The following is a 13,509-nucleotide window of genomic DNA, read 5'->3' on the forward strand; positions in this document are numbered from 1 at the left end:
CCTGTTTTTTTTTAATCTCTCTCTCTCTCACTACTCTCCTTTCTCTTCCCTCTCACTCCTTCCTTTCTCCTCTCTCCAGTTCTCCATTTACCTTTACATTTATGTTTCTCTCCATCCACATCTCTCTATCTCCCTTCCCCATTTCTCTTCCTCTCTTGGACTTGAACTCTCTTTCACCATCTGCTCTCTCTCTCTCTCTATCTCACCATTTCCCTCTCCTCCTCCATCACTTCCCCATCTTCCTCTTTCCCTCTCATTCTCTCCATTTCTTTCCTCTCTCTCTATATATATCTCTCCCTTTACCCATCTCCTCTCTCTCTTCCCCCCCCCCCCCTCCCAATGTGTTACCTAGATAATAGTTTCATGCCATGGTTTGAAAGACGACTAGTAGTGTTCACATGGTGTTCTCCCATCACAGAAGGATCTTTAACCCTGACACCGGTTGTTATTGTTCTAGAACCTGTCCCGGCGTTCCCAATGTGGAAGAGCCCAGAGACTGAGTCTGAGGAAGCTCGCCTCTCGCCCCAGGCCGGCCGATTAATTCGTCAGCTCTTGGAGGAAGACTCTGACCCTATGCTGTCTCCCCGTTTCTATGCCTACTGTCAAAGCCAGCAGTTCCTCAGTGACACAGAAGTGCCCCCCTCGCCCCCAAATTCACATTCCTTTATGAGGTGAGCGTGTTGGGATGGAGGGGTGCAGAAAGGTGTAATTTGTTTCTCAATGTCAATCATCTCCCAAGTCCCTGACATTTCAGCCCAAGTACATAATTTGGTCAAGAGCTGCCTTTTGTATAGCACCTATCACAAGTTGCTGAGTGACATGGATGCTTGCTTGGTCGCTGTCGGAATTTGTGCACAGAAAATTTCCACAGATGGTCATATGCTGTTGACCACATAGATATTGGTCATGACCCTAAGTTACCTCCTATGTTTATATTGTGGTGCCGTGGGATATTTCTTCATTCCACCCTACAGCCCAGATGTATCGCAATTTAGAGCCATAGTACAATGCAGCAAAGAAACTGGCCCAACTCATCCATGCCAACCACCTGAGATGGTCCTCTTTATTTGCCTTGTATTGACCCATATTCCTTTTAAACAATTCCAATTCATTAACCTATCCAAATGTCTTCTAAATCTTGTTGTTGTACCCACCTCTACCACTATCCCTGACAGCTTGTTACCACTCAGGTCTGCTTTAATTCTTTCCACTCTCAGCTTAATCTTATGCCCTCTAGTTTTTGACCACCCTACCTTGGATCAAGATTTACCTTATCTATGCCCCTCATGATGTTATGTACCTCTATAATCAGTGGTTTTCAAACTGCCCCCCGCCCCACAAACTCATATTCCACTTTAAGTAATCCCTATGCCATAAGTGCTCTGTGATTAGTATGGGATTGCTTAAGGTGATATGTGAGTGGGAAGGGAAGGTTGTGAATGACTGCTCTAGACCCAATTGTTACTGAAATATTTTGCTTGAGAAAAATTGTCATTGGCCCATTTCCTTTGGAGTTATGAAACCGTGCACATAACAAGTCATTAGATATGATTAAAACAATGATTTTCAAACTTTTTCTTCCCACTCACATACCACCTTAAGCAATCCCTTACTAATCACAGAGCACCTAAGGCATAGGGAATATTTAATGTGGAATGTGTATATAGAGGTCACCCCTCAGCCTCCTTCACTAGAGGAAATAGTCCTAGTCCATTCATGACATCTTTCCTATAGCTAGGTGACCAGAATTGAACACAATATTCTATGTGTGGTCTCAACAATTTTTTGTGCAGTTATAATATGAGGTTTCACCTCTTTTGTTCAGTGTCTGACTGATGAAAATAAGTACACCAAGCACCTTCTTCACTGCCCTGTCTACCTGAGTTGCCATTTTCAGGGTGATGTATATTTATAGGCTTAGGTCTGTTAACCCTGCCAATCATTGTGCAAGTCCTGCCCTAAATTAATTTTCCAAAATAAAACATTTTGCACTTGTCTGAGTGAAATTCCCTCTCTCACCCCTCACTTCAATACTATATTGGGATATGCACCTTGTATTTTACATTTCTTTGGTCAGAACACTGGGTTTCCATACTCATAGATGCTGCCTGACTATTTTCCCTCTTCATTTTTCATTTCAAGCATTTGTACTATTTTGCTCCTGGTTGCACCTTTTTAAGAGGTAAATCATGATCCCTTAACGTATGGAGATCCCCAATTGAAGTTGAAGAGAATGTCTATCTATGACCTCTGCCAAACTGAGGCTACCCCTAAGTCTCTGTCAAAGAAGCCTAGTGGATTGCTTCTGGAGTGAACTCCTGCAGGCCAGTTCCCTGCATGTATGCAGGTTGTCCATACAGTGTTTATAGATGGCTCAACGATGATCACTCTCGCCAGTGGAGGTTCTGGCAGCTCTTGCTTCTTGATCCTGCAACATAAAATCTTCTGATTGTGCATTTCTGTCCCCGCAACAAGATCCTCTTCACCACTCAATCCTGATTAGCACAGCCTTGTCCCACATGCAGCTTTCTTTTTAGTGCTTTCACGCTAATGAATTTCCCCAGGGAGCTATTCCACACCATGCTTTGTTGCTTATTCTCATCATTCTCAGATTTTCTCCTGAATATCCATTCAGATGTCAGTGATCATTTTCAGAAATATTTTATTTTTTTGGTAAACTTCACTATATCACTTCATCTTTTGAATGCCATGTCCTTATATGACCAGTAAAAAAGAGTGCCATCCACAGGCTGCAACCCAGTAACCACTTTGCAGTGCATCAGTTTTGTTAGTCTTAATTCTCAGAGGTTGTTTTAAGATACTAAAGGAAGTTGAAATCAAGAATTAAATTTGCAACCATTTATCAACTTCACAGCTCAGTAACATCCTGGGAAATCCACAGAAACTAGTCCTCTTTTTTTCCAAATATCGAGTAATTACCGTATTATGGATTGTTTCTTCTGATTTCTGACCCCTCCCCCAAAGAGGGCAAGGTCTTTTGAGCATTTCCTGTTTCTCAACTCCATCCCTGTAATCCATCCATTTCATGGAGACTGCCAACCTCATTTCAACAGACATCCCTCCTCACCTTGTCTAATAGCTTGCTTACAAGGAGAAAAAGAGTGAGAAAGCAGCTGTGTTTATCCAGGGCTGTTTGGGAACTGGTTCTGATCACATATCTCTGAAGACATTACATTGCAGAGCACGAATTCTGTTTCTATTTTTATTTTATGTTTTTATTTATTTACAAAAGAGGCCAATTCCAGCCATTGAAACCTATGCCACCCGATTACACCCAACTAACCTACAACCCTGTACACTTCGGAGGGTGGGAGGAAACTGGAACACCCGGGGAAAACCAGGAAAATGGACAGTGCTGGCATTGTAATAGCCTCCCAGTGATCTTTCAGTATTCATCTGACCTATTGACTGTATGCACCATTTTATCATTTGAGCTTGTAATGAACTAGCATGGAGATAAATGGCTGAATAACCAGCAGCATCTCACACACACACACACACACACACCCTGTGGCAATCCCCATTAATTATTTGGTGGTGAGTTTAAATAAGAAATGAGGTGATGCCATGTGACGGGATTTCTTGCCCTCTCATGACAGGCCACGGAGCTCATCCCTTGGTTCCTATGATGATGAGAGAGAAGAACTGACCCCTGCACAGATGACCCGGAGAATCCAGAATTTAAAGAAGAAGATCAGGAGGTTTGAGCAGAAGTTTGAAGAAGAAAGGAGATATCGCGTAAGTCCTGCCAAGTATCTGTGGAGCAGTTGGAAGATTCCCTTGATGGTAGCCTCAGTTTGGCAGAGGTCATAGATAGACATGTTGATGTGGGAATTGTGTGTGGAATTAATATGGTTGGCCACTGAGTGGTCCCTGTAATTGCAGCGGACTGTCATGGCCTCATGCACTGCCAAACCGAGGCTCTCCCTAAATTGGAGGAACAACACCTAATACTCCATCTGGGCACTCTCCAACCAGGTACCATTCATTTCTTCAGTTTCCACTAAACCCCTCCCCTAAGTCTCTCTCTCTCTTTCCATATCCCTCTCTTCTTTCCTCTAGTCCCTATGCCCTCCCTCCCCTCTCCATTTGGAGAGCTACCCCCTCCCTCTTTCACTTCTCAGCTTTTTTACTCTTCAGCCCTCCCACATATATACACCTTTTACCTCTTTCTTACTTGCTATCCTGCACTTCTCCCCCCTGACCTTTCTTCCCTCCTCTCCTCTCCCTACCTGTTTATTTAGACATCTGCCTGCTATTTGCACATTCCTTGACAAAGGACTCCGGCCTTAAAATTTGGTTGCCCTTTTACTTCCTATCGATCCTGTGTGACCTGCTGAATTTCCCCAACATTTATGTGAATTGCATGCCTAATAATGGAGGACTTGTTCTTTAGAATCATAAACAAGCAGCCCACCATATCCATGAAGTACTCATCCACACTAGTCCTGTTTACCAGCATGCAAAAACCTTCATATGACATTCTTGGGTAATTTTGTGATGTAGAATAGTGTTGATGCAAATATAGGATTGCTGCTGCTCCTTGCAAGTGTGACAACATTTCCAGGTGTTTTTTGGTTTGTTTACAAAATTCAGTGAGCATTTATTATCTACCCCAAATTACCCTTGAGAAGGAGGTCAAGCTTGCACCTAAAACTGCTGGTGAAAGTGTTGTTGGGTGATGAGTTCCAGGACTGAGACTCAGTGACACTAAAGGAATGGTGTTATATTTCCAAGTCAGAAGAGTGTGTGTCTTGGAGGGCATCCTGCAAGAGGTGGTGTGCCGTGTGTCTGCTGTCCAAGGTGGCGGAAGTTCACAGGTTTTGGAATCCTTGTCAAAGAAACCTTGGTTGATTACAGCAACACACTTTATAAAATGGCGCACTCTGCAGATACAGTGCAGTGAGAATAACATTGAAAGAAGTAAACGGGTTTCACCAAGCAAGGGGCTACCATCTCATGCCTTTCAATAAGTAGCATCAGACCTTCCAGGTGGAGAGTCTTCCATTATGCTTCATCAATTGATTTTGTATCATTCTAATTGGCACATCGATGATCAATAATTAGTGAATCATTATTGGCGTCAAAGGATAAGGCGTCTCTTTGGGTTGTTTTTCACTAATTGGAAAATCATTAGTGATGGTATGTAGAGACAATGATATGAGCATGTATTGCACAATCACCTAGTCTTGTGGATAGTGGAAACATGCTGTAGATCAGGACAGAAGAAGTGGATTTATTATTTTTTTTATTTTTGATTAACATAAAAGCATAAAATGTTGGAAATACAAAAATTAACCTAATTTTCCCCACATATGTGCCTTGACTTATTGATTATTTCCAGCACTTTCTGTTTTTATTTTAAATTTCCAGCATTCTTGCTTTGATATTCAATATCCTTCCAAGATGCCACCTCCTGGTAGGGATCTCAGCCATAATTTAATGCGAAACAATCTCCTATTGCTAATTTAAAGCAGTGGTTTTACTTTACTTTTGTCCTTAGTACCTTGAACAAAATCAACAGGTTAAGTGTGGGATGTTGGGCCTGCTGATTGGGCAGATCTGACTAAGCCTGTTCTCTGGCTCTGTATTCTGCCTCCATTTTGCATTCATATATCAGAGTCCAGGCTGATGAAACTCAGCATGTCGAGCAGCATCAATATTAAAAGAAAATGGTTGACGTTTCAGGTCAGAACCCCTCATCAAGACTGGAGGAAACCTTGTAAACAGGTGTTTATTCTTGTTCTGACGTTCTCCCTAATCTACAAGCCAAGAATGTTTTTGTTTCCTTCAATTCCTCAGCCCTCATATAGTGACAAAGCCACAAATCCAGAAGTGCTGAAATGGATGAATGAACTCGCCAAACTTCGCAAGCAGCTGAAAGGTAATCTGATGTCTGAGTCCCTTCTCTTCCACCTCTCTGTCGCTCTCTCTCTCTCCCTTCAGAATGCTTTCAAAAAACATCACATCCCAAAGACTCCATGGCTGAGTTTGGGCTTATCAGACACTCAGGGTAGAGCATTTTGGGGTATTTTGCTCTGTTGCAAGTGTTGAAGGTAGATGGTGGTTTCCAAAGCATTCATCAACCATCTAGCACAAATTCTCCACTTCCTTCTACTGCCACAGATAGCCATTCAGCTCCACCCTACTTTCTCATGGTTCCCAAACCATGCCGTAATGTGGTCAGAAATGCCTCAGGTAGATACTCTATTACAGAGATGCCCAAATGTTTTACACTCATTCCACATCACTCACTGATTTCTGATCCATGTGCTGGCAAGGTCAACCCCTGTCATATGTGCATATATGTCCAAACATTACCTGGGTAAATATTGTGATCGGTCTCTATGCCACTTGTGTCAAATGACTCCCCACTGTGCATCGACCTAATGGAGGGTGTTCTTTGATAATACAACTAGACCTAATGATTGCAAAAACCATCATTATTAGTTTCAATGGATGTAGTTTGCAAGCTAATATCAATATTTTTATGTATTTAAATATTGGTGTTTATTTTAATACTATTAGAACATTATACGGCACATTTATGTTTATTTGTTAAATGCAGGCACAAGTTATTCATTTAAGAAAAATTTGGGCAGGTACATGGATGGGAGGGGTATGGAGGGATAGAGTCTGGATGTGGGTCAATGGGACGAGGCAGAATAATATTTTGGCACAGACTTGAAGGGCCTGTTTCTGTGCTTCACTCTTCTATGGTTCTATTTAGAGATGTAATGGATACAAAGATGAGATATTCACGTTGTTGATATCTGTGGTAAGAGTGTTCATTGATCTCTTATTGATAGTGAGGACTTGGTTTATTCTGCTGAATCCTGACTTCAACCAGCAGTTTCCTCTGACCCCTAACAAATTGTCATCTCCCTCCTCCCTCAGCCTCACTGGAGGCTGAATGGAGGACAACAATTTTCAGTTTTCTGTAAGAACAAAGAAACTGAGACAGTTCCCGTTGAAGCAAAGGAAAGGAGAAGGGACTTGATAGAAATGGAAAGGTTTGTGATGGGTTTAGATGAAATGAAGTGATACAATTTCCAGAGGCGAGAACAGATGTAAAATTTAATGCAGAAGCTAAAGGTCAAAATGAGGAAAGTTTTAAGAATATTTATGATCTGGAGCCCAATTCCTGCAAGGGTGCTGGAAACCATCTCAGTTTGCCATTTCAAGAGGAAATTAGGGAGACACAAAGAGAAAATAGTTTTATAAATATATTGAAAGAGCAAGGAATAAGATTGGTGATATCACTCTTGTACGACCTAGCATTGATCCATCGAGATGAATGACTTCCATTAGTCTTTGATGATTCTATGAACATGTTTATTACTTGGTTTGGTGACCTGCCTCCTGCCCACTTTATAACCATTATGATCAATCAGCTGATTATTTCTCATCAGCTGAATCTTGTCAAGGTTCCTAAGCACCATCAATTGCTGTTCGGTTTCATGAATTTCTTTTGTGTTGTACGTCTGCGGCAGACACGAAGCTGAAAGTGTCCGAGGAAGATGTCATCCCCCCGATGAGGCAGCGGAGCAACACCCTACCCAAGAGCTTTGGATCGCAACTGGAGAGGGGACCTGAGAAAGAGCAGGACAAGAAGCACGATGTGGCAGAAAAAGTCCCGAAGCCCTCAGTGGAGACGACCCTGGACACCATCCTGAGCAAACTGAAGGAGAAACGGGCTGAGGTCTCTCGGCCTGAAGATATAAAGGTTGGGTGCTCTGGCAGTTCCCTGACTGTTTTCTGGGAGCCTACACTTGATTCTTTACTATTTGCTAGTGACTGTTTAGTGAGAGAGGCAGGATTCGTATTGGGGCGAGGGGAGGTTTTTTCTTTTTCTCTCTTTTTCTTTTTTCTCTTTATAAATAGAAGAGATCACTTTAATTAGACAATTTATCATGAACACATTCCAATAATAGAATATGAGCTGAAGTTTTCCTAAGGGAATTTTGATTTGTATTTGAACATTATATTACAAGACAATGTATAAATTACATGATTAAAAGATATAAAGGTAACCAGTGAGTCATAACCAACTCCACCTTGTTCTGCTACCAACAACAACTTCCTGTTGTGCTCTGAACTCCTGAGTCAAAAGCCTCAGCTTGTGATCTCCTTATAATCCAGCCCCAACCCAAGGGGACCACATTAAACCTTGCTTGGGGTCGGTCGTACAATATTCTAGGACACTACTTCAAGGGTGCAGAAAGGTGGCATTTGAATGAAGGTGAGGCTGGATAGGAGTTAAACAAGAAATTCTGTAGATGCTGGGGTTGAGTGCAATATGCAGATGTGCTGGAAAAACTCAGCAGATCACACAGCATCCATAAGAAGTAAAGGGTCACCAAATTTTCAGTCCTAGACTAGAGAGGCTGGGTCTTTTCTCCCTGGAGTGATGGAGGCTGAGGGCATGGGGGGGTGGGGGGGGGAGGTAATTTTAGAGGTTTATAAAATCATGAGGGACATAGAAATTGTATTTTTCCCCCCAGGATAGGAGAATCTGAAACTAGAGAGCATGGATTTAAGGTCAGAGGGCAAAGATTTAAAAGGGGCTGTAAGAACACCTTCAAAATGGTGGTGGGGATATGGAATGAACTAACAGTAGAAATGATGGAAGCTGGGGCATTTGTAATGTTCAAAACATTTTTACATGGGCACAAAGAGAAAGATTTAGAAGAAGATGGGGTGAACACATACAAATGGCACAAGCCTGCTTGGCGTGAGAAGTTGGGGAAAGTTCCTCTTCTTATGCTGTAGATCCTGACTCTATGAAGAGTTCTCTGCTGTACCCTGTCCAAAATTTATTCCTCCACCAACATGCAGGAATGTATCCATAACCAAGTAACCCGTTTATCATTTGATGTATGCTAATTGGCTGCCACCCTTTTCCGCACAGTGGTACTGACTGCAGTTCAAGGATTTCATTTGGCTATGAAGCAATTTTGGTCTAAGAATTATGTTTCGTTATTACCTTTTTTTTAAACTAGTTACTTTACAACCAATGAAATATCTTTTGCTATACAGCTGCTATCTTAAAATGGGACACAAAAGGTATGACGTGAACACAGGTTTGTCCTCTGGTTTGAGGGAGAATCAGGGAAGGAGCCCATTGCTGTGGAATCTAGCATCAATAATGAGGAGTTGACCAGAATGTTTCCATGGTATCTTTGGATCCCACAAGTAATATCATCCAAATAATGCTGCTAACCCTTCTGTCGAAGAATTTTGCTTTCCAATAATCACATGACTCTGATACTCAATCCGATTAGCTTTATTTTCTTGGTACCAAGGAGAGAGAGTCCCTCTCCACTGACCCTCTGCTATCAGTTACAAGCTTTATATTTGAGTACTTTATATAATTAATGCATCACATGACATTTCCAGCAACATTCTGAATATAAAGAAATATGTAAAAAGAAAGAAAACCGTCTTTGTTTCTTCAATTTAGGACCCCACATAGTGACCTGTAGTGTGTAATAAAATCAATGCCTAAGTGCCTGCAGCCAGTACATCTTATCTGTTAGAACTCCCACTGCACAAAGTAAGACAAGAGAAAACAGATGTTACTCAAGATCACAGACATGCCTTATGCAATATGTCAAGTATCCTGTCAGTCCTTCAATGGGTCACCACCATCAATTCTTCCACACCTCGCCTCTTTCTCACTGGCCCAGCTGACATGTCCTGTTCTACGATAAGACTTAGTTTTCAATATTATGCTAAGAGGAGGGGTTTCAATGTTGGTTTCCACTGAGCAGTGAGCAACTATTGTAGGTAGTGCGCTGACCATCATTTATCCTCACTGCAAGTTCCATTAAAATGTCAAAAGAACTGAAAACAGCAAACAGTGCATATTGGGGACCCATTTCACTTCTGGCATTCCCCCTGATTTCTTGCTTGCTAAGGCAGCCACTGGTCCATAATTCAGATAGAGCGTTGCTGATGTGCATTCACCAAGGTTTCTATCTCTCCCTCCACAGGACATGACGCGAGACGAGATAGCTAACGAGAAGGTTGCCCTTCAGAAGGGGCTCCTTTACTATGAGAGCATCCATGGGAGACCGGTAGGTGGTTGCTCCATATTACTTAAACCCAAGTGATCCACACCCCTGCTTACTGTTGTTGTTCCAGCCACACCTTATCTCATCCTACCATTGTTCTTTTGCCTCCATCTTCTCTTTATAAACATTACAGCTGGGCAATTAAACCCTTGCTGTGAGAGCCATTTCTACATTCTCGCCACTCTCTGGTGGCTTTTGACTTCCTATTTGATTGGTAAGAGATTACTGACTCTTCATTTATCCCTCAATGACTTGAAAAGAGCCTCAGCATTTCAATTAGAACTATTAATTTGTGGTAAGGGCCTTTTAAATTTGTTTCCAATACCCTACACTTTTGTTTATTCTAACCATATCCCTGTATTTTTTTAAATTCTTGCACTAATTGATGAACTGTGTTGAGGTTGACTTGCCGGGATAGCTCGCAAAACAAAGCATTTTTTTGTGGTACCTTGGTACACGTGATAATAAATAATTCAATTCAAAATACATTGATATCATTGAGAAGTAGTGTAATACACAAACATGCTGAAAAAATTCAGGTCAAGCAGCATTCATCAGAAGTAAAGGGTAACCAACATTTTGACCCTGAGTGTCAAGTATAAGCAAAAATAGGCAAAATTTATGTGACTAAAACTATTGGAGGAGAAAGTGGCAAGGGCAGGATCAGAAGCTAACTGGCAAGAAATCATGAGTGAATACAGGTAGGAGGATAGAAGAAAGAAAAGATGAGAAGTGATGGGGGGAGGGAGAGGGCCGTGGGTGGCTTCAGCAGGAAGTGGCTCCAGAGGGATGACTTGTGCCACAAAGGAGTGTATAGGCAAAGAATCACAGCCCATGTTCCATCTCCTGCTGTCTGCTGCAAGGCACATGACCCTCCAATTCTGAGGATTGGAGCACAGGGGTAGTGGTGTCTCCTGGCAAATATAGAGGGACTTGCTCAGATTGCACCTGGAGTTTTATGCATGGTCGTAGTCTCCCTCTCTGAAGCTGGATGTTTCTGCCATTGAGGGGGTGTAGTAATGATCCAATTGACTGGTTCCATACTGAGTATATCACTCTGTCATTCTGTCAAATTTAGAGGAATAAGAAATCAAATTGAAACTAAGAACATTTTTCAGAAGCTCTCAGTTATGTTGAATGGAGACAGCTGCTCCAACAGCAGCAATGGTGCTGGTGTGGACCCAGAAGAATGGGGAGCGGAGAACAGCGCTGCTCCGCAGGGTTCGACTATCCAATCCTAATGCTGACAGGTCTGTATAGGCTTCAAATGGCCTGCTTGAGGAGCCGACAGTGTTATTAATTTAAATCCTGCAAACACTGTCTTTTGCTACTCTTTCTGTCTTACTGATGCCAGGCAACACTAATGGCTACTCTTTTTCTTTAGGTAAGCAAAGGGAAATTAGGTACAATATTAAATTTTTTTGTATTACTGTATTTGCCATTGTTTAGGACAACTCGTGTATATGATGGCCTGGAATTTCCACCTATACTGTTGGTTCTGAGCAATACCCATTGAATAAGATGATTCCCCCAAATCTAGCACTTACTGCTGACCAGTGGATGGTGTTAACAGCAAATCACATTATTTTAATAATAAATTATCATCTAAAGGTTTAAATTTTATTTGGATATTTTAAAATAAACCATTGTTGCCCCCTGTAACAGTCTGTTTAAAGCCTCTACAGAGCCGATAGCAGTCGGACCGGGTGGATGGACCCCACAGAGGAGAGCTGAGACTTCACTGGTAATTAACAGGCCACGCGCAAAATTATGTCGGAGTCGGCGAGAAGATGGTGGTGGTGTTGAGACTGCATCATCAAGCTAAGAATTTTATACTCGTTGTATAGGATGATTCCTGATTTTATTAAGGTGAACATTTAAGGTTTCAAATCGTCCTACACAATGGCATATACGGTATTACATGACAATAAAGGAATGTTGTAGCTTGAATTTAGGAGTGTGGAAGCAGCAATGTATCAGAGGCATTTCAATTTAAATTTTGAAATACAGCACAGTAACGGGCCCTTCCAGCCCTAAGCAAGTGCCACCCAATGCACCAATTAATCTATAAACCCGTATGCATTTGGAGGGTGTGGGGAAACCCACACAGACACCATGAGAACATACAAACTCCTTACAGACAGCACAAGGTTCAACCCAGGTTCTTCTTCTTCTTCTTCTTTGGCTTGGCTTCGCGGACGAAGATTTATGGAGGGGGTAAAAGTCCACGTCAGCTGCAGGCTCGTTTGTGGCTGACAAGTCCGATGCGGGACAGGCAGACACAGTTGCAGCGGCTGCAGGGGAAAAATGGTTGGTTGGGGTTGGGTGTTGGGTTTTTCCTCCTTTGCCTTTTGTCAGTGAGGTGGGCTCTGCGGTCTTCTTCAAAGGAGGTTGCTGCCCGCCAAACTGTGAGGCGCCAAGATGCACGGTTTGAGGCGATATCAGCCCACTGGCGGTGGTCAATGTGGCAGGCACCAAGAGATTTCTTTAGGCAGTCCTTGTACCTTTTCTTTGGTGCACCTCTGTCACGGTGGCCAGTGGAGAGCTCGCCATATAACACGATCTTGGGAAGGCGATGGTCCTCCATTCTGGAGACGTAACCCACCCAGCGCAGCTGGATCTTCAGCAGCGTGGACTCGATGCTGTCGACCTCTGCCATCTCGAGTACTTCGACGTTAGGGATGAAAGCGCTCCAATGGATGTTGAGGATAGAGCGGAGACAACGCTGGTGGAAGTGTTCTAGGAGCCGTAGGTGATGCCGGTAGAGGACCCATGATTCGGAGCCGAACAGGAGTGTGGGTATGACAACGGCTCTGTATACGCTTATCTTTGTGAGGTTTTTCAGTTGGTTGTTTTTCCAGACTCTTTTGTGTAGTCTTCCAAAGGCGCTATTTGCCTTGGCGAGTCTGTTGTCTATCTCATTGTCGATCCTTGCATCTGATGATATGGTGCAGCCGAGATAGGTAAACTGGTTGACCGTTTTGAGTTTTGTGTGCCCGATGGAGATGTGGGGGGGCTGGTAGTCATGGTGGGGAGCTGGCTGATGGAGGACCTCAGTTTTCTTCAGGCTGACTTCCAGGCCAAACACTTTGGCAGTTTCCGCAAAGCAGGACGTCAAGCGCTGAAGAGCTGGCTCTGAATTGGCAACTAAAGCGGCATCGTCTGCAAAGAGTAGTTCACGGACAAGTTTCTCTTGTGTCTTGGTGTGAGCTTGCAGGCGCCTCAGAAATAGCGTTGCCCTAACTGCAATGCTAACTGTTCCGCCATTTGGTTCTTTAAGGACTGAGGTAAAGAGAAATTTCTTTCCTCAGAGGTAGTGGATCTATAAATGATCCACTCTGGATTCAATGAGTTAATCAGAAATAGACGGACAGATTTCTGCACATTAAAGTCAGCGTAGTGGTTTGCGCTA

General features: G+C 42.7%; 1 protein-coding gene across 7 annotated transcripts in view; it reads left to right on the top strand.

Annotated features, from left to right (window-relative positions):
- Nucleotides 1-13,509, top strand: part of fam13a (family with sequence similarity 13 member A) — a 249,002-nt gene that overhangs the window by 206,504 nt on the left and 28,989 nt on the right. For 5 of the 7 annotated variants that reach the window (XM_069925725.1, XM_069925722.1, XM_069925724.1 and 2 more), the window contains 5 exons: nucleotides 458-671; nucleotides 3,621-3,759; nucleotides 5,824-5,905; nucleotides 7,515-7,747; nucleotides 10,017-10,100. In XM_069925725.1, the coding sequence (XP_069781826.1) occupies nucleotides 458-671; nucleotides 3,621-3,759; nucleotides 5,824-5,905; nucleotides 7,515-7,747; nucleotides 10,017-10,100 (752 nt within the window). Of the gene's footprint in view, nucleotides 1-457; nucleotides 672-3,620; nucleotides 3,760-5,823; nucleotides 5,906-7,514; nucleotides 7,748-10,016; nucleotides 10,101-11,762; nucleotides 11,842-13,509 lie in introns of those variants that run through there. The other 2 variants (XR_011353902.1, XM_069925726.1) reach the window with 2 other exon arrangements.

Source organism: Narcine bancroftii, chromosome 3, assembly GCF_036971445.1.
Source record: "Narcine bancroftii isolate sNarBan1 chromosome 3, sNarBan1.hap1, whole genome shotgun sequence".
Lineage (NCBI taxonomy): Eukaryota > Metazoa > Chordata > Chondrichthyes > Torpediniformes > Narcinidae > Narcine > Narcine bancroftii.